Below are 21,567 nucleotides of genomic sequence, written 5' to 3'. Positions count from 1 at the left end.
AGCTCTATTTGTGTGAAAACAATTATAACAATTTCAAATGGGTACAGTGTAGCATGGCCGCGCAATTGTCATTCAAAGCTGAAAATTGGCCTGTGCAGGAAGGATGTAAACGTGCCCAGTAGGAAAGTGTATAATAAAAAGTGGAAGAGCAAAATTGTAATAATTTGAAACTAATGTGCGGAGGTGCAGCGTAATGTGCTGTCAGTAAACACACAGAGTCCGATTGCAGAGAAAAGAACTTGTATTAATGCAGAATCCAGTAATTCACCCCATAGGAAGGCACCCAACCGGAAACATGGCAATATCAGCAGGTTTCGGATGTGCCGACAGCATCTGTCCAGAGGGGCGGAATGCAGCCTGGTCAGTCCAAGCCCAAATGGGAAGGTCTCCAGAAGGACGGAATGTCCCTATCCTTTCCCTAATTGACTGGAACCTCTCCCTGCCGCTAATCACTGTCCCTGAAAGACGGGTGACCTGTACCTACACTATCCACAAGTGAGATGTGCCCCAAGCCTGGGAGCCAGGACCTTAAGATGGCTGCAGTCACATGGGGTGACAGTATCCAATTAGATATCTTACCCAATGACCCTGGAAACCATAGAGGAACCGTGTTCCGCTTGGCTTCCTCTCCCCCTGAAATGCCGCTGCAGACGAGCACCACCTGCAGTGGAGAATGTAGACTGCATCTGCCTACACTCACATAAAATGTACTTTGAAGTAAACACAGTAACAATAACATACAGCACAACTCCAGGAAAATGTATCCCTTGCAGGGGGGCTGTACCCTCACTGCTAGGATTAACAGTTAGTTTTGTGTATGGGAGGGGAGAATCAGTTCTACTTACCTGATCTTCCGCTCCCCAGCAGATGACGCTCCCCCACGCTCTGATGGGGGGAATGTTCCTTGACGTCCTCCTGTCTAGTGCAGAGCTATAGGTTCTGCCTTGGTTTTAGTAGTCAGGACCCTAGATCGCTGGAAGGGGAGGAGCTGAAGATCGGGGAAGTCCGCCTTGACCAAAAAAAGAAATTCGCCCTTGAAGTGAAGTCACAGCCCCAATGCAAGGGATAATATTTTTAACTACTTCAATACCTGGCACTTACACCCCCTTCCTGCCCAAGCCAATTTTCAGCTTGCAGCGCTGTTTAAATGACAATTGCGCGGTCATGCTACAATGTACCAAAACAGAATTTTTATCATTTTGTTCCCACAAATAGAGCTTTATTTTGGTGGTATTTGATCACCTCTGCGGTTTTTATTTTTTGCTAAATAAATAAAAAAAGACCTAAAATTTTGAAGAAAAAAGTTTTTCTTTTGTTTCTGTTATAAAATTTTGGAAATAAGTAAGTTTGGTGGGCACTGATGGGCACTGATAGGCGACAACGATGGGCACTGAAAGGCTGCACTGATGGGTACTTATGGGTTGCACTGATAGGCAGCACTGATAGGCGGCACTGATGGGCACTGCTGGGCACTGATATGTGGCACTGATGGGCACTGATATGCACAACTGAGAGATGGCATTGATAGGCATCACTGATGGCACTGGCACTAACAGGCATTGGGGATGGGCACTGATTGGCAGCTGCCTGGGCACTGATTGGCATTTCCCCGGTGGTCTAGGGTGGCATACCTGGTGGTCCAGTGTGGTGGCAATCCCTGGTGGTCCTGGCGGCATCCTGGTGGTCCTGGGTGGGCATCCGAGGGGGGTTTAAATAAGTGTTCAGTGAGGAAATGCTGTACTATTATTTTAATAATGTACTGTATGGTAATTAACACTCATATTGTAGAGTTTAAGGAATCATTTTATGGGTGTATAACTAATATTTCCTTTCACCTCTAAAAAATAAACTGACACAAAAAACCTTCACGTAAAATGTGTTGCTTGTTTGCTAATGGCAAGTACTTCTAATTGCACAACTTCATTTTCTGGCAGGTAATGCAACTAATCAGAATTATTTCCAGAAATGTTTTATATTCCAGTCTGAAGACCCAAAATAGTATAAATGATGACATCCCCGTGTCTTGTTTACTTTGAATGTGCTTATCGCCTGCATTGTGTCACCATTTTTTACTATAAATAGGGAAAGCACCGGTGCTCCTCAAACTATTTTCAGGATGAAGGTTTTCACTCTGTTCATTCTGGTCGCCCTTGTTGCTGGCACCTGGGCACTGCACAAATGTACCGTGATGAATGCCATAAAACGCGGTAACGTTATCGGCATTAAAGGCTACACTCTCGGAGATTGTAAGTATTGTTTTTTGTAATTTGGTCAAGCCTTCTCTACTCATGCAGATCCAAATTTCTCTTTGAGATTCTCTGTTATAATGCCTTATATAAGTGTACCTATGGATAAAAACCGCAGAACATGGAAGAATTAGTCAATAAAGGGATAAAGGGGAGCAGCAGACCAGTGAACCCACCTCTCTGTCACTTTGCTCTCTTTTCCTCTCAGCATGCTCCTTATGAGCACATGAGCATTGTAACATACCTAATTGGCTTCTTGTGCTGCTTTATCCTATTCCAGTCTAAGCTCTGCCTTATAGGGACTGCAGGAGGTTTATACCAAATCTAATTCAGGTACTCACACTGCCTGTATTTAAATTAAATATATTTAATGGTGTAATAACAAATTCAGAGCAGCATTCATTTGTGTCTATAGTATCTGGCTGGAATTTGAGCTTCATGCACACAGGACGCTCAAAAAAGTCATTCTGGGTGTCAGATTGCTGGCAGGAAAAGGCTGCTTTAAAAATGCTTTGGCACAGGGCCCCTCCTGCCCCAAAGAACCTACCCCCATGTTGAGGGCATGTGGCCTGGTATGGTACAAGGGGGGGATGCTTGCTCATCCCCCCCCCATCCTGACCTGCCAGGCTGCATGCTCGGATAAGGGTTTGGTATGGATTTGGGGGGGGGGACCCACTCCATTTGTTTTTAAAATCTATACCAGACCGAAGGGTCTGGTATCGCCCAAGGGGGGGAACCCCACGCCAATTTCTTTTTCATTTTGGCTGGGGTTCCCCTTCATCCTAAGCACACAAGTCTCACCGCATGTCGAATCATCATAATCCGACCTTTGGTGTGACTTCTATTCAAATCAATGGGCTCCCATAGGGAACCATTGATTTTGAATAGAGGCAGAGAAACGCCTGAAGAGGCTTAATGCTCTGTTTAAAGCGTTAACCCGCGTTAACAGCTTTTATCGGCATCTGGTGTTTTTTCCCAAAAACGTCCATGTGTGCATGGACACATAGGATAACATAGAGGGGAGTTTATGGGCTGTTAAAAAAACTGCTCAAACTCCCAAAAACAGCTGTTTATGAGCTTCAGTGTGCATGGACCTTATCCCCTTAAGACCCCTTTCACACTGGGGCAGGGGTGGCGTCGGCGGTAAAATGCTATTTTTAGCGGCGTTTTACCGCCAATTTTGCGACGCTAATTGGCCGCTAGCGAGCTATGCCAGTGGTATAGCCGCGCTGCCCCATTGATTTCAATGGGCAGGAGCAGTGAAGGAGCAGTGTATACACCGCTCCTTCACCGCTCCAAAGATGCTGCTAGCAGGACTTTTTTTACCGTCCTGCCAGCGCACCGCCCCAGTGTGAAAGCCCTCGGGGCTTTCTGACGGGTTTTTCTGACGTAATTCCGCTCAAGCTTGCCTTGCATACACACAGTTACACAAAAGTTCTCTGAACTTTCGACCGTCAAGAACACGGTGTCGTACAACACTACGACGAGCCGAGAAAATGAAGCTCAATGCTTCCGAGCATGCGTCAAATGGTTTCCGAGCATGCGTAGGAATTTTGCACATCGGAATTTGTACAGACGATCGGATTTTCAGATAGGAACTTTTTCCGACCGAAAAATTGAGAACCTGCTCTCAATCTTTTGCTGGCGGGAATTCTGGATGCATGATCCAGCTTGAGTCCTGGATTTCAGCTTCAATTCAAAGTTATATTACCCCCTCCCCCAGCCACAATTCCAAAACAACAATGAAGGGAGATGTAGTGTTACATGTTTGATCTGAGGATGAGAACTTATATTAGGATATAATTATTAGTGAAGTGCTCATTATTTGCGATAATGGTAATAAATATTGTACCTGCTGTTACTCTGTTATGGTATTCAAGGGGGACAGGACAGGCTCCCCTTAAAGCATTTATTATCAGTGCCTAGGATCCCTGAATTAGTAATACTGTGCATATATTGGATGCTGAACTATTTAAAGTATACAGGTAGATGGAAAATAAGTTCCCAACGAGTGCACAGCTGTTTACAGCCATATAGCTTCTTTTGTCCTGATTGTTAAATCAGATTACGATGGTTGTAATGGTTATTTGTTCCCAGAATACAGAACTAACACAGTGTATAAGAGAGGATTCCGTTTCTCCTATAGGTCCAATTTGGAGCAGATGTTTTTTCTTCCAGTGAGCTCATCCAAAAAAGAAAAAAGAAAAATATATGTAAATAGTTATCCAAATGCACATATACTTCTTAGGGGTGAATTAGTTAACAAATCTACATAGCAATTCATCCTGCAAAACTGTATGTACTGTACATTTGTTCTGTATGAATGCTGGCGAAATCAAAGGTTATTAGGCTATTTTCACTCCAGGTCGGATTACTGAAAATCAGGAAGATACCACAATATGGCCACTAGAAGGAGCTGATGATTTTAAAGGGGTTGTAAACCCTCATGGTTTTTCACCTTAATGCATTTTATGCATTAAGGTGAAAAACCTCTTATGATGCAGCTGCGCCCCCAGAGCCCCCCTTTTACTTGCCTGAACCCAGTCTTTCCAATGACGGGGACAAGCACACCAGCTCCAGCCGGTGTGTCTCGGGTCCTGCTTGGATAGATTGATAGCAGCGCAGCCATTGGCTCCCACTGCTGTCAATCAAATCCAATGACGTGGGAGACGGGGGTGGGGCCAAGTCCTGCTGTCTGTGCCAATGGATGCAGCAGCAGGACACAGGAGCGTACCCGCATGAGTGCCCCACGGTAGAGCGGCTCTCCAACGGGGCACTCGAGAAGAGAAGGAGCCAGGAGAGCTGCTGAGGGACCCCAGAAGAGTTGGATCGTGGCCACTCTGTGCAAGACCAACTGCACAGAGGACGTAAGTATGATATGTTTGTTTTAAAATAAAAAAATAAATAAATAAAAACCTTTAGATAGACTAAAAACGGAAAATTGTATACTCACCTTTCCGTAATTTTCCTTTCCTGACGCCTCTCCATGGCAGCACACACTGGGTTGTGACTCCGCCCCCACAACCTGACAGGATTGGTTAGCTATAAATTTGAAGGGGAGACACCCTGCTGCATTCTCTGTAAATATATCACCATAAAACGGGGTGGGAATCTGTGTGCTGCCATGGAGAGGCGTCAGGAAAGGAAAATTACGGAAAGGTGAGTATACAATTTTCCGTTTTCCTGACGCCTCCATGGCAGCACACACTGGGAAATAACTCGCCAGTCGGGTGGGTGCAAGAAAATAATATTTATTCCTTATAATGCGGAAGAATTGGCTCTAACAACAGATCTACCGAAGTCTGCCATAGCCAAGTGAGCAGAATCTACTCTATAGTGAGAAATGAAAGTATGTCTGGAGGACCAAGTTGCTGCTTTGCAAATCGTCTCCGGTAAAACCCTGCAATACGCTGCCCAGGAGGTAGCCACTGCCCTGGTCGAGTGAGCCCTGATGCCTTCAGGAATTGCCATATGATGCATGGAGTATGCCTTCTTGATGGACTTGACTAACCAGGAGGCGATAGTACGTGAAGTAGCCGCTTGACCTCGTCTGTTTCCATGTGGAATGATCATGAGGGTATCCGTCTTCCTAAAAGAATTTGTAGCCGCCAGGTAACTAATGATGGTAGTTTTAACATCCAGAGGATGAGGTTCACCCTGATCATTAGTGAAGGATGGTAAGACAATATCTTGGTTGTAGTGGAAGGAAGTTGCTACCTTCGGGATGAAGTGGTCTGAAGGTCTTAGTACTACCTTATCAGGGAAAAATACTAAGTAAGGTTCTGATGCCATCAGTGCTTGGATTTCAGATACCCTCTTTGCTGATGTAATTGCAATGAGAAAAGACAGTTTTAGAGTCAGATCCCACAGAGATATTGATTCAGATGGAATAAAAGGAGGATTGGTGAAGGCATCGAGAACTACTAAGAGATCCCATGATGGAAAAACTGGTTTCTTAGGAGGTTTGATTTTTAGGCAGGCTCTTAGGAATTGGATAACCAGCGGATGTAATGCCCATCTGGTGCCTGTTTTGGCCGACAAGGCGGATACTTGTACCTTAAGAGTACTTGAACTTAGACCTTTGTTGATTCCTGACTGGAGGAACTCTAGGATTTGAGAAGGTTCTGGAGCAATAGGATCCCCTCCCTTCTGCTGCGCCATTGTAAAGAATTTGTTCCAAACTCTTGTATAGGTGGTGTTGGTGGTACTTTTCCTGGCTTGCATCAGAGTTGATATTACTTCCTGTGAGCAGCCTTGTTCCCTTAACCTAACCCTTTCAACTTCCATGCCATCAGATGCAACCTCTCTGGAGCTGGATGTAGAAATTGGCCTTGAAATAGCAAGTCCGGAGTTACCGGAAGAAGGATTGGAGGTTGAAGGCTGAGCTGCAATAGGGTGGTGAACCATGGTCTTCTCGGCCAAAGAGGGATTACCGCGATTACCGTGGCTGAAGATCTCCGAAGCCTGGACAGGAATCTCGCAATTAACGGAGTTGGCGGGAATATGTACCCCAACTTGAAGTTCCATGGGTGAATTAGACAATCTATCCCTTCGGCTGAAGGGAAAGATGCTCTGGACAGAAACCTCCGACACTTCGCATTCGCAGGAGTGGCTGCTAAGTCGATCTCTGGCACTCCCCATATCTCCGTAAGAAGAGAAAAGGCCTGGAGACTCAGAGACCATTCGTTGTTCGAAAGAGTCTCTCGACTCAGGTAATCGGCTAACATGTCCTGTGCCGCAGGAACATATATTGCTTTTAAGTCTGCTAGGTGTGCCTGTGCCCATTCCAAGATAGGACGGACTTCCTCCATCAGTGTGAGACTCTTGGTACCCCCTTGCTTCTGGATGTAGGACACTGCCACCTTTGTTGTCCATCCGAATAAACACGTTCTTTCCTCTGAGGACTGGTGCAAATGCCATGAGGGCCTGGAAGGCTGCCCTGAGTTCCAGTATATTCGATACTATATCCTGGACCCGGAACTGCCATTGGCCCTGTGCTGCCTGATCTTGACAGTGAGCTCCCCAGCCGCTCTGACAGGCATCCGAAGTGACTATTATCGGATCTGGGGGAACTATCAGCTTGTATTTCCTGAGGTTGGTCAAGTGTGTCCACCACCACACTGGATTGCTTCATTGGTCTGGAGATGGTAATGGTCTGACGCATCGATACTCCATCCCACTGCCTCAGAAAGGAGTTTTGCAGGACTCTCATGTGCCATTGTGACCACTGCACCATGGGCAGGGTTGCAGACATGGACCCTAGCACACTCAAGCAGGTTCTGGCTGGAAGATGCCTTGCTGATAGTAATCTCCGCATCTTCTGTACTAGAGGCTGAATCCTCTCCTGAGGGAGTTGTACCCTGTTTAATTTGGTGTTCAGATCCGCTCCCAGGAATACCATGTTTTGTGTGGGTTGTAGACTGCTCTTTTTCCAGTTGACTAGCCAACCGAAGTCCTGGAGAGTCGTGAGTAAGATTCTCTGATGACATAGCAAGGTTTCTTGATCTTCTGCCAAGAGCAGGATGTCGTCCAAATAATGGTGGACCAGCAGACCCTTTTCCCTGAGGAATGCAACCAAGGGTAGGAGGACCTTGGTGAATGTCCTGGGAGCCGACGAGATGCCGAAAGGAAGGCACTGGAATTGGAAGTGGCTTTTGTTGATGGTAAATCGGAGGAATTTTTTGAAAGGCGGGATGAATTGGAATATGTAGATAAGCGTCCGATAAATCTACTGAGAGCATCCAGTCACCCAGGTTCACTGCCAGAAGTATGGACTGCAGACTCTCCATTTTGAAGGCCTCTACTTTTATGTTCCTGTTGAGATTTTTTAAATCCAATACAGGACGTAAGTCTCCGGTCTTCTTCTTTACCAAAAATAGTGGGGAATAGAACCCCCTCCCCTTTTGATCTGATGGAACCTCCAGGATCGCCCCTTTCTCCTTCAATTCCACTATATATTTTAATAGTAACTTCCTCTTGATTAGTGAAGATGGCAGTCTTGTTGATTGGAAGTGATTTTTCGGAAGTCCGCCCATAAACTTCCACTTGTGTCCAAATTTGATTGTGGAAAGAGTCCACGGGTCCTTTATATGGCTTGACCAAATCTGTACGAAGTCCTTGAGCCTGGCGCCCACCTGTACTGGGTGGGCAGGTGAACCTTCAAAAAGACTTCTGCTGCTCCCCTGCCGGGGTAGGCTTGGACTTCTGCATCCTTAGGAAGGAAGGTCCTGTGTTTTTCCAGTCTCTTCTAAACTCCCTACCGGGACGGTAGGATCTAGCTTCCCTATATTTCTCAGGAAGGTTGCTCCTGAAGGACGGACCCTTTTGGGCCTTGGGTCTCCTGTCTGAGGGAATTAATCCCGACTTCCCTCCTGTTACCTTCGAGATAGCGGTGTCCAATTTAGACCCGAACAGGTTTGAGCCATCATATGGAATTCTGCACCAGTTTGTTTTAGATGCAGTATCGGCCATCCATGGTTTCAGCCACAAGGCCCTTCTTGCCGTGACTGAGGCTAGCATTGATCTCGCCGAGGATCTTATAATATCCACTGAAGCTTCTGCCACGAAGTCACCTGCCAACTTGATCTCCTGAAGAGAAGATATTATTTTGTCTACTTCAGTACCGTCTTGCAGATCGTTCTCCACCCTGGTTGCCCAACCTGATATGGCTTTAGCCACTGCTGCTGTGGTAATTGCTGGTCTGCACACGCCCCCAGCAGTGGAGTATGCTTTGTTCAATTCCAGATCCAATTTCCGATCCAGAACATCCCGAAAGGAAACCGCGTCTTCAATAGGCAGAGTGACATGCCGTGCAAGACGCATCAAGGAGGAGTCAACTACTGGGGCGTTCATCAATGAATTGACTTTTGACTACTTCAGAGGATACATTTTTGTCAGTCTGTTGGTGAGACTGGTCCGCTTATCCCACTCATCTTTAATTAGATCCTCCAGTTCACCTATAAAAGGAAAATTCTCTGGTTCTTTCCTTAAATTTGGGAAATATTTCTGTACTTTCTGCGGTTCCACTTTATCTTCTTCCCAGCCTATCGCTTCTTTACCTGACTTTGCGAAAGGCTGTACAAGGGAGAAATCAAAACATGCTGACATGTCCTTGCACAGTGTGTGCTGCTGTCTCCCTTATGGATTCCCGCACAGATTCTCTTATGAGCTCCGTAGCCACTGCTGCGTCTAGCTCTTTGTCCTTTGTTGCTTCATTGAAGCAGGATCTGCATACTAGCTTATCTGGCAAGGCCGGCGCGCCGCATACCCAGCAAGCGTTTGCTGCAGGACGGGTGTGGCGGCTCTGGCGGTGTGATGAAGGTGACCGTCTGCAGTGTGACCGACTATGACGGGAGCAGCTGCGTCTTGAGCGGCTGTGACGTGAGCGGCTATGTCTTCGGTGGCGGGAAGAAGATCTTGAACGGCTTCTGCGAGACTTCTTGCTGGACGCATGACTTGATCTCCCTTCACGCCTGGAACTTGCGGCTCTTGACCTGGTAGGGCTGCCAAAAACGCAGCGTTAGTGGTTGGCTCTCTTTTTCTCTCCCCTTCTTCAATACTTACCAATGACAGATGGCCTCTTACCTCGTTTGCTGATGGTGGTCTGCGCGGGCAGTGGTCTCCATAGTGATAGTGACAGTAAGACTGAAGGGTAATAAGAAAAAAATTTTTTTTTTTTTTAAATTCCCTTACTTTTTTTTTTTTTTTTAAAAGCTGTAGACAGTCTAAATCAGATGATTCGACTTACCTGGGCTTGCTGAGTTGTTTTTTGGCAAAGCAGTTGATCGCACGGCAAAATCCAGGTATTTGTGAGAATACTCAGCAAAAAACACAGAAATGCCTGTGTTTTTAAATTTGCCGCTGCAGTCGCGGCAAAATGACGCTCCCGCGCATGCGCAGAGCGTCCCGAACGCCTCGGCGCCATCTTGGAGAAGGGCACAACCTTCCCAAGGCAGAACCTAGCCCTGAGGCCAATTGCAGAGCAGAGGAGGCGGCATCGGCGGCCATGACGGTTCCACAGCGGTGGACAGCAAGTGCCAGCAAGCCCCCTAAGCAGGAGAAACATACAGAAACAAGGTACAGGCAAAAAAAGAAAGGAGACCACTGCAAAATATGAAGCTTCTTTAAAGCTTACTGTGCCAGATGTCCAGACGCCCCCTGAGACCACCAGACCGGGGGTTCCCTCCATAGAAGCTCTTTTAGAGACTGTACAGGAGGGACTTCCAAACAGGAGAGGCTTGAACCTGCTGGGGCGAGTGCGGTAAGAGGCTTTTTCTTTAATCTTGACAACAGGAGCAAGCTTGCTTATCCCAATCTGTCAGGTGAGGATAAAAAAGAGAATGCAGCAGGGTGTCTCCCCTTCAAATTTATAGCTAACCAATCCTGTCAGGTTGTGGGGGCGGAGTCACAACCCAGTGTGTGCTGCCATGGAGGCGTCAGGAAATAGAAATTCTTAGAAAAAAACTTACTAGGATCATCAGCTCCATCTAGGGGCCATAATGCCATATTTTCCTCTTACATACTATTCTTATGAGCAAATAAAATCTGCACTAGGAAAAAAGTAGCCCAGTAGCATTTGATTTTGCTGCCATTTGCCCAGAACTAATGTACATACAGTTTCGCAGAACAAATAGCTCTGCAAATTATTATTTTTTAATTGTATCTATCTTTCCTATTCTTTTCGGCAGTGGCGGCCGGTCCATACATCCGACCCCTAATTTCCATTCAAGGCGCTGGAAGCAATGTCTTTTAATTTTTTTGGAAGCACGTGACTAGAGCCAGAGGCTCTAACTGGCTTAAAAAAAGGGTGGGCTCAGGGCGCAGAGCATTGCGATTTTGCCCCCCCCCCAAAAAAATAGAGGAAATTAAGCATCAGCCGCATCAGCCGCCACTGCTTTTCAGCAGGTTCTTTCCCTTTATTCCCTACTTTGTTTAGTTTTTGAGAGAAACCAAAATTACCTTAAAGACTTAGATCAGAGATATACAACCAGGCATGGTTGTACAGTCATGGATGTCCCTGACAGGCTTACTATTGACCTTAAAAGAGAGACGGGTTCAATCCAGCTGTCAGAGGAATTCTTTGGTTAGATACCAGCTTAAACAACTCACCTGAACATTCCTGTTTAAAGTATTGTATGTCTAAACCCAAAAATAAAACGTACATATTGTAGCTAACCAGTCACTTAGACGTGGTGACTGCATTCGTTTTTTTTTTTTTAAAGCTTTATTCCTTTATTTTTTGCCTAGCAACACTGCCAGTAACACTTCCTTTCCCATTGGTGACAATGCCCACTCACAACACTGTATATATTGAAGAGCAGTGGTGTCCCCTTATGCTGCTCTCCCAATTTGGACTACAAAAACCTCTGCCAAGGAGGGGTTGTGAGGTTCACTGATGATAACTGGGAACGTTGACAACATTGTTTGAAATATCAATTAGTACAAGGGAAATTACAGGGATACTGGATTTCTAGCAGGATCAACAAGTACTAGTTATGAAAAAATGTTAGCCTGAAAACAGAAAACGAATACAGCCACCACATCTAGAGACTGGTAAGCTGCAGTATATTACATCTCTGGGAGCTATGGTTTCCTGAGTCGCCCGCAGCTATCACTGGTTTCAGCAACAGGGACCAGTGAGAGCTACAGGGGTCATGGAGATGGACACTCCTGGAAGTGTCAATGTCAGTTTTGATGCGTGAAAATGGCAATGAAAAGGAATTTGGTATGAAAGGTGAATATGTTCTGTCTTTTTTTCTTTTTTTTACAGATATGACTTGGTAGAAATTTCTTTGTACAGTGACAGGGTCCCTTTATATCTTATATTCAGTTATTTTCTTTTAATCAGCACAAGGGACACTACTTACATTGAATGATAAGTGTCCCTTGTGCTGGTGGCTGCTTTTTTGTCTAAATCTTCAGTCCTGTGTCCCTACAGTGGTAATCTTCTAGTGATGTGGAGATACTGCTTCTGGGGTATGCAGGGGATGGAGAAGACTGAAGAGTCCTGAAGGAAGAGAGCAGTCACCAGCACAAGGACACTTCTAGTTTATAAGTACTGTCCCTTATGCTGATTTTAAAAATCTTTAAGCAGATTAGCTATTATTAGAAATTGATCAGGTTCAGAAACTGAGACATAATTGTTAACTAGTTATATATAACATGGCAATTAGTAGCTATAAAAAATCTTTGGGTTTCACCAAAGTTCTAAATATTAATAAGTAAAATATATTTTTTGAATTTGTTTAGATATGTGCTTGGTTCATTATGCAAGTTACTATGATCACACCTTGAACAGAAGTCCCTCTGAATATGGCATCTTCCAGATCAACAGTTACTGGTGGTGTAATGATGGTTATACCTCTGGGCGCAAAAATCTATGTGGAACATCTTGTTATGGTAATGTATAATTAATATATAACTATGGTAATGGTAACACCATTCACGGACCATGGCATCCTGACATTGGGAAGCTCCAAAATGCCCTTAGGAGTAGGGATTGGAAAGTCCCTGGGAGACTTAAGGGCTAGGGAATTTTAGTATTTTACTTAGGTCCCTCAGTGGTGTTGAGTGCTCAAGTATCTACCGTGTGTGTGCTAAGTCACACCCCAAAACCTTTACTTTAGAGTAAGGAATAATTACAATCTCTTTAATTTGTTTATTTTTTGCAGCCTGGGTCACATTGGAGAGATTTCCTCCCATTTCCTGTACTGGAGACCCAACAGAAAACAAGAGGAAATCTCTGTGATGTGAAGGGAATTGCCCTCCTACACAGTTTTCCCCTTACCTCTTGTTCTGGTGACAACTCTACAATTTTGGATTTGCCATCACTTTTTGACTCATTACCAATGATCTCAAGGACAAGAAGTAGGAGTAAATCTGCCTAGACACAGACAGCAATAAAAAAAAATGTCAGGGGTTCTTTTGCTTCCCTACTCTATCAAAAACTAACAAAAATGTTGACTAGGCATATACTTTAAGTGTGGGATTCTTCAAGTGGTCAGCAAAGGCCTATTTTTCTTATTTTGGAAAAAGTCAAGAAGAATTAAAATTTAAGACAGAATTTAAATTTGTGTTAAGAGTTGATCACTCCTTTGCTGTTTCTGTGACACCAGGATAGGAAATGTGTTGTGTGTATGTCACCAAGACAGGAAGGCACAGACAGCAATAAGCATACTATCAGAAGATATAGAAGTTGTTTCTTAGAGAATTGGTATCAGTTATTCATTTGCCCTTTCACAGCTGACAATAAAATCTGAGGTATTAACCTGTCCCTACCTCAATGGATAATCAGTTATCACTGGAGTTGGACATTAATCTTTATAGGATTGATCATACTTAATGTGTTCCTGTAAACCTTATTAATATTTTACATTTTGAAAAAGTCCAACCTATGAGCAGATACTAAAAGCCATTACCTTTATGTGCCTGGAAACTGTCCTTTAAGTGTTTTCAGTTTCACTTTGTTACTAATAGGCCTTCATCCCAGACCTACCCACATCAAAAGCCATTCATCTTTAAGTCATAGGAGTTGATTTACTAAAACTGGAGAGTGCACAATCTGGTGCAGCTATGCATGAGAGTCAATCAGCTTCTAACTTCAGCTTGTTCAATTAAGGCTAGAGAAAAATGTAGAGTTGCAACCAGGTTTGTGCTCTCCAGGTTTGGTAAATCAACCCAGCAGTCTCTCAATGACCAATAAGAAATGTATTGCTGATAAAAGTAGGATAATAAGAAGACAAAGGAATGCCAACTCATCTCAGGGCCAAAAAATCCCCCTTTATGAGGGCTCAATTCAGAAATGAAGTCCTGCCAGCGAGAAAAAAAGAACATGGCACTCTAAATTCTCAGCCTCAGGGGTAGATTCCCATCAGGGACTTGCTCACAGGTTCTGATTCCCATCTCCAGACTATTGGAGGGCTATCACACTTTCTCGGAATGTTACCCAAACCTGTGCTCTTCCACAGGAAACTTTATTCCTTTGACGAATTATGTCTAGGAGATGACCCGATTCGTAAATCCCTCTCTACATCATAGAAATTCTTGTTAGATCGCAATGCGCATTTGGATCCCCTTTTCTTACCAAGTGGGAAAGAAACTTGTGAGTCGCCTTTTCTGACCAACAAAAGGAGTGAATACTCTTCTTTGCACATAAATCTTCATTGATTAGCAAGTTCCAAGAAATTACATACAAGATAGTGACTCACAGGTTGTTTTGCTTGCGTCTACCTAGCAAGGTCACTTTGTGGTATAAGCAAGGAAGCTGAGACCTCTGCAGTGTGTAAATGTGCTTTTACTATACAAAGATGCTGTACATACAAAACTGTTACAATATTAGATATACAACACCATACTGACAGATATCTATAACAAGCACAATGCCTAGCAAATAAACAGCCTATGGTCTATAACAGTAGAAATACAATTTTAAGTTATTTAGCTCCAGTTACTGTGTTCATGATCTCCATGGCTTCTGGAGATCAGGCACCTTTTTGTTAGCTGATTACAGATTTGAGTGTCCTTCAGTGTTAATCCATGTTGAGTGCCTGCACTATCAGTCTCTACTGCTCCTTTTATGTGGGCTTTTGTTTACCAGTTTGTTGACAATGGTTACAAAACAACCAAACATCCAACTGTCAACAGTTCCCATTGTTACCAAGGCATTCGTTTGAGAAACAGCCTCAGACAAACCTGATCTCCATTAGAATAGCAATCAGACTAGTTTTGTATCACAGTCTTATAGAATAATTGTATATTTTTTATCAAACGCAACACATTCCGCCCTTGATTTTTCTCTCAGACTACACACAAAAAATCTCTTCAACTAACAACTCATTCTACACATTCATTTCCTTGAATGCAACCCCCTCCCATATTTATGTTACTGAGAAGGTGTTTCAGTCTTTGGCTAAAAGTTCATTAGAAAGTCCATTCTAAAGTTCTTTAAAAACAAGTCCAGGTTTGTAATACATCAAAGGCCTTGCTCTCCACAGCTCTTGTGGTCTTCCATTATTCTATCTATCATGTAACCACTTTTCTCTGGTCTTCCTATGGATCAAATTGAAGACAGACTGTGGAGTGGAAAAAAGCGGATTATCTGTTCCTTCTAATAATGCATAAACAGTAGACCCCAACCCTTCAGCTACAATCTCTCCTCTAACTAGCTTCTTGCCTGGATATCTGACCAACACTTTGCCACCTGCCTGTAACCACTTCTGACTCTCCCAAAGAACATCAATAGGGAGGAGAGGAAATATACTGATATTTCCCAGAAGATCACTGCTGTTTATTTTGGAAGGTTTGATGTTATGTTAACCAGTCAGAGTCCTAGCCACTGTCTTGAAGCTCATCTGCCAATGCAAATATGACTTCAAACACAAAAAAAAGTTCCTTGAGCACTATAGACTGTCTGCCATATATGTAGGTGTATGGATCCTGGAAAATATAAAATGAGCTCGGTGCAGCCGCCAGCCACTGGAAAAGGTGAATAACAAAACACTAAAACAAAGAAGCAGCGATCTATGGGTGAAGCATAACAACTTGCAAACCTTTGGCCAAGTAAAAACTTAATTTATTTGATGCACTTCTGAGAAATAAAAACAACTGTCAATGATAAAAGATTTGCAGGGGTTTGCAGAGGCAATCATAAAAGAAAATAGTCATTGTAGATATAACGTGAAAAAATAAACATGGTACCACTATGACATCCGAGTGGAAAGGGGTTAATATCAAACGATTAACTTCTACTATCAGCCAGTGGTCAAATTGAATGGATCTCCGAGATGAACGCATGAGCGGGGAATCCAAATTCACACCTGTCAGCACGATAGCTGATTGCGGGTATCAAACCTGCTGTGCTGAGGGAGGTGTATTGTAGTATCCACCGAATGGAGCAAGGAAAGCCGACCAGACTGGCTGGGGCCGGGCGCCCAGGATGACGTGGACGTCGCGCCGGAAGAGGAAGTCACCAGGATGTCGATGTGTCAGGGTGGACCGCAAGCTCTAGGTTGCTGTGACGACCGTGGCTTACATGTTTTGCACGCATGCGCCTTATCAAAGTCCATGTGGTGCTATTGGTACCTCTTCAGTTTCTCTGATGAATACCTCTGTTATCTGTTGTCTTTACATTGAATTGTTTGACTCGCCTCTATTTCTCCCTCTCACAAAATCTAAAGCGTATGGATGCAGGCTGGATCCCCTCTCCCAATTGCTTGCGTAACCTCTCTCTTGTAGTTCTGACTTGCATCTTGTTGTCACTACTTGGGAATTGCAGGTTAAGTCCCTTTGAAAACTCAGTTCTTTCTTCACCTCCATGAGGGATTACTAGTGTGAGTTCTCGCAAGTTTCAACCAACTTTCCAATTTTATGAATGCATCATTGTATCCCTTGCTTGTATTTTTTTTGTGAATTATTCTGTTTGCACCACTGTACTTGATGTATTTTGAGAATATATTGTGTGCACTTGAAATGTTCACTTTACATGTTTTAAGAACTTGACTTCTCATTGTTCTCACCTTTAAATATAAAAAAATGAAAAAAAACAATAATAACATTACATTTTTGTGTGTGTTATATGTTTAGGCCTATTGAATAGAGATCTTTCAGATGATGTAAGATGTCTAAAGAGAATTGTGAGAGATCCAAACGGACTGGGTGCCTGGTAAGTTATGTTAAGTATTACAGATCACTCTAGTTAGCCAGGGCAAAAGGAGCCAATGGAATCATGATTTAAAGCTACATTCGGTAGATATAAATTATACAAATTAATGGCCATCTGTAATCATTAAAATACCAATAAATATGTTTTTGAAAGGAATCAGTGTAAGCAGGGCTTTTTTTTTTCGGTGGGGGAACACAGTTCTGACACCTCCAGCACTGAATGTATGTAATGACAAGAGTTGATGGGGTGAGCTGGAGGGTCTATTAATGCTGGCTGCTGGGGCGTCTATTGTTACGGTGAGGGGGGGGGGGGTTGGGTCTATTGTTGCTGGTGGAGGATCTCTTGTTGCTGGGTTCTTATGTTGCTTGGCGATGAGAAGCATGCTGATAAGAGGAGAGAGCAGAGTGACAGAGAGATGAGCTCATCACTGAGCTGATTTTTATCTCACTATCCATTCACAAGCTGGGGCGGGCCTAGGATGACCAAGGCTTAGAGTAAGCGGGTTAAATGATGCTGGTCTTCAGACTGAGGACATGTAGTTGCAGAAAAAAAAATGTTTTGTAGGGGAAGTTTCTGGAGTGAAAGGGCAAATTGCAGCAAAGGCTGAGTTATTAAAATATGGGTTATTGATTTTTATTTTGGTACTTTTGGCTGGAGTTCTGCTCTAAGGATCCCTCAAAATGCTTAAAGTGGTTGTAAACTCAAAGAAAGATTACTGCCAGCCCCTCTGTTTTACCAAACCATACTACACAGTGTACATGTTTGTATAAAAATATTCCTATAAATACCTTGTTTTTTTCTGTCCGGTCACGTGACCTCCGGCCGCTTTCCTCCTCCGATCTAAGGGCTACAGAGGGAGGAACCGAGATCCCCCTCTGACATCAGCTGGGAAGGTCACAAATACAAACATGTACACAGTGCAATATGGCTTGGTAGAACAGAGGGGCTGGCAGTAACCTTTCTTTAACTTTACTGGCAGCTACTAATAGCGGCAGGAGGGGAGGGGTGGGGAAGAGATCGGCTCACACACGCAGGATCTGACAGGCAGGGAGGGAGGGGTAGAGAAGAGAGTAGCGGGAAGATGGAGGCATCTAACCTGACCACGGTATCATGGATCAGCAGCCATAATTACTGTGGTCAGCACACTAAGGGGGACACAGGAACAGGCAGGATCAACCAGGTTTATTACAGCTTAGAAAGGGACAGTTTTGACAGCACAAGCACTGTGCTGTTTAAGCTGCTATAATGGAACAGTTTTTTTTTTTTTTTTTTTTAGGGATAGGGGTTTTTTTTTTAGGGTATTTTAGTTTGTTTTTTTCTTTTGAGTTAATGTAATGTAATATTTAGAGACTATATAACTTAGAGCAGCCTGGCCCTTTCATACAAGTGGTCCAAATAGGTCCACCTGTCAGTTTTCAGGAGGACCTGATTGGAAGCTGCATGTTAGTCTATGGCGGCCAGATGTAAGCAAACTTGTTTCTGTTTACATGACTTTAATAGCAGGTAATTTAATGTAAACTGATGAAAGTCTGTTTACATCTGGCAGTCCATATGTGTAATAAAGGCCTGGGAAGCTCTGCTATTTAAATGCAAAAAAAAGAGCAAACACAGATGTTATTGGACAAGACATGGCTAGTGTGCAAAGAGTCTTAGTAGTACTTACTGGCCCAGAGCAAATTGCCAAAATAAAGGACGAGGAAGCGAGGATGGTTACGGATGACACAGAGAAGGCAACTGTACTAAATGCCTTCTTCGCCTCAGTTTTTATACAGGAAAGGGAGGGGTATAACGACCATTATAGTACTGTTGGCAACACATCACAAGGCACACCCTTGTGCAGGGTTTTTTTTCTCAATAGGTGCTGGAACTTAACCACAGCCCTACAAAACCCCTCTCCCTACACACACCCTCAAAATCACATCAAATAGTGGGTGTGTTCAGTCAAATTTCGTGAAAACAGTAGGAGGGTCTTAAAGGGGCATTAAATACCAGGATTGCAATTTATACAGAGTGCAGAGCTGTCACTTGTAAACACAGAAACCAGACTTCTGTGTTTACAAGTTATTGTGATGAGCAGGCACCAAAGGGTCTGAGCCAGAGGTGGTGGAACTGAATTCCACCAAGTTCCCCCTGAAAAAAAGCCCTGCTCTTGTGGCTTACAGAGGCCAGAGTGAAGGAAAGACTAGATAAAAATAATACAAATAAATCACCAGGACCAGATGGCTTACACCTGAGAGTCCTCAGAGAACTCAGTCAGGTTATAGCCAGTCCACTGTTTCTAATCTTTGTGGACAGCATACTGACAGGATTGGCTCCAGCTGATTGGAGAAAAGCCAATGTGGTACCAATATTCAAAAAAGGACAGAGACAAATCCCTGGGAACTACAGGCCAGTTAGCCTAACATCAATCGTTGGTAAATTATTGGAGGAGATGATAAGGGACTATATCCAAAAATTTACTGAGGAAAAAAATATCTTAAGTAGTCATCAGAACTTTTGTGTGACCATGTGTATGCAAGCCAAGTTTGAGCGGAATTCCATCGGAAAAACCATTCAAGATTTTTCCAACGGAAATTCCGCTCTTGTGTATGAAGCATAACAGAAGGACCTGAACAAACTAATGGAGTGGGCAACTACAATTTTTTCTCGCTGGAGAAAAGATGCTTGAGAGGGGACATGATAGAGATTTACAAATACCTCAATGGTGATCCCAGCTTAGGAAAAAAAACTATTCAGTCATAAGGAGTGTAATGCCCCGTACACACGGTCGGACTTTGTTCGGACATTCCGACAACAAAATCCTAGGATTTTTTCCGACGGATGTTGGCTTAAACTTGTCTTGCATACACACAGTCACACAAGGTTGTCGGAAAATCCGATGGTTCTAAACGCGGTGACGTAAAACACGTACGTCGGGACTATAAACGGGGCAGTGGCCAATAGCTCTCATCTCTTTATTTATTCTGAGCATGCGTGGCACTTTGTCCGTCGGATTTGTGTACACACGACCGGAATTTTCGACAACGGATGTTGTTGTCGGAAAATTTTATATCCTGTTCTCAAACTTTGTGTGTCGGAAAATCCGATGGAAAATGTCCGATGGAGCCCACACACGGTCGGAATTTCCGACAACACGCTCCGATCGGACATTTTCCATCGGAAAATCCGACCATGTGTACGGGGCATAAGAGGACATGGGGCCACACATTGAGATTGGAAGAGAAGCGGTTTAACCTTAAACTGAAAAGGAGGTTTTTCACTGTCAGGGCAATAGGGATGTGGAACTCTCTTCCACAATTGGTGGTGGCAGTGGGGAGTATTGATAGTTTTAAGAGACTCTTAAATATGCATCTTAAGGAGCACGACATACAGGGATATGAGAAATAATTATAGACACTGACACACGTACACCTACACAGGTTTAACTGGATGGACTATTGTCTTTATTTCTTTATTCGACCTTACCTACTATGATACTATAATACTATGAAGAGTACCCAGTCCAAAATACATTATATATCTATTTATTACATCATGTTAAGATGGCTAAGAATCATAAAGAAAAAAGTAAACCTTACATAAAACATTGCACAAATTGAAAAAAATTCATAAAATTTTCTTTTGACAGGAGCGTTTGGACAAAGTATTGCAAAGGACGAAACCTTAACTCCTACACCACCGGATGTTAACTGCCTTCAATACACTCTGTTACATAATATTTTGCTGAATGAATATAGTTGTTACCCATCTTTTACCCGAGCTACATTCATACTTTACCAAATAAAGTTGAAGTGAAATATCCTACTCCGGAATGCTTTGTTTTTTTTTCAAAATGTATATATGTTTTATTTTAAAAAAAATCTTGCCTATGAAATAAAATACCATTTACTGCCCATCACCCAAAACAGCCACTAAGGCCGGCCATAGACGGTTTGAATCTCAGGCCAGTTCAGCAGGAACCAGCCGAGATTCAAACCTTGAGTGGGCAGGCTGAATGTACCAAGTTGATCGATCAATTTGGGTATACCCAGCCTGTTGGATTCAATTGCGATTATCGATAGTGGCTACTATAGCCGCTAGCAGTAATCACTGTCTTCTCCCGGTGGGGATGGCTCCCCCCCTCTCCCCCCGCCAACAGGATTCCCATGTGCAGCACTGTCTGTGTTGATTGGGGAATTGTGCAAATTCCTTTCCTGCAACCACGGCCTATGTCCTGCCTAAGACTTTTTAAAATAATTATTCGTAGGGTTGAGTCTGCTATCACAAGGCGTTTTTTCCTATTTCTTTGGGTCGGATCACAACTGGAGGTAAGATTTCTATCAGGCGATGCATTTGTAGCACTGCCCCCTTGAAGGCTGCTTAGAGTGACATGTTCGTCTGCACCCCCCTGACCCTGTGAACCCTCCAGCCCACATGACACTCTAGGTTTAGACATTTTTCCAGGCACCTTTGAATAACACTCCAACACAAGTTAGATAAAATATTCTTTTAGGTTTTACTGGAACAAAGATACGTGGATAGGAGGATATGAATCAACTGAGTCCTGAGTGACAACCAAGACTCAGGTGAGGAATTCCAAAACAGTGTAATTACAGTCCAGAACCACAGGTGCAATATATATACATACACATATGTACAGTGGAATAACATCTAGAGAATAAT

The 21,567-nt window shown here is 43.5% G+C and overlaps 1 protein-coding gene across 1 annotated transcript; it reads left to right on the top strand.

Annotated features, from left to right (window-relative positions):
- The first annotated feature begins 2,083 nt into the window (after positions 1-2,083).
- On the top strand, positions 2,084-20,709 carry LOC141114258 (lysozyme C-like). The gene is made up of 4 exons (XM_073607842.1): positions 2,084-2,246; positions 12,495-12,644; positions 16,827-16,905; positions 20,534-20,709. The coding sequence occupies exons 1-4, from the start codon at positions 2,117-2,119 to the stop codon at positions 20,592-20,594; spliced, it is 420 nt and encodes a 139-aa protein (XP_073463943.1). The 5' UTR covers positions 2,084-2,116; the 3' UTR covers positions 20,595-20,709.
- The last annotated feature ends 858 nt before the right edge of the window (positions 20,710-21,567 follow it).

The sequence above is a fragment of the Aquarana catesbeiana genome, linkage group LG12 (assembly GCF_042186555.1).
Source record: "Aquarana catesbeiana isolate 2022-GZ linkage group LG12, ASM4218655v1, whole genome shotgun sequence".
In the NCBI taxonomy this organism is placed as follows: domain Eukaryota; kingdom Metazoa; phylum Chordata; class Amphibia; order Anura; family Ranidae; genus Aquarana; species Aquarana catesbeiana.
The sequence above is the reverse complement of the archived record's forward strand: the minus strand, read 5'-3'. Positions and strand labels throughout refer to the sequence as shown.

Bases quoted from the DNA above. Each gene is read 5' to 3' on its own strand.
- LOC141114258 (XM_073607842.1), top strand. From the start codon at position 2,117: ATGAAGGTTTTCACTCTGTTCATTCTGGTCGCCCTTGTTGCTGGCACC. The intron at 2,247-12,494 runs GTAAGTATTGTT...GAATTTGTTTAG, and splicing joins AGGCTACACTCTCGGAGATT to ATATGTGCTTGGTTCATTAT. The intron at 12,645-16,826 runs GTAATGTATAAT...TTATATGTTTAG, and splicing joins ATGTGGAACATCTTGTTATG to GCCTATTGAATAGAGATCTT.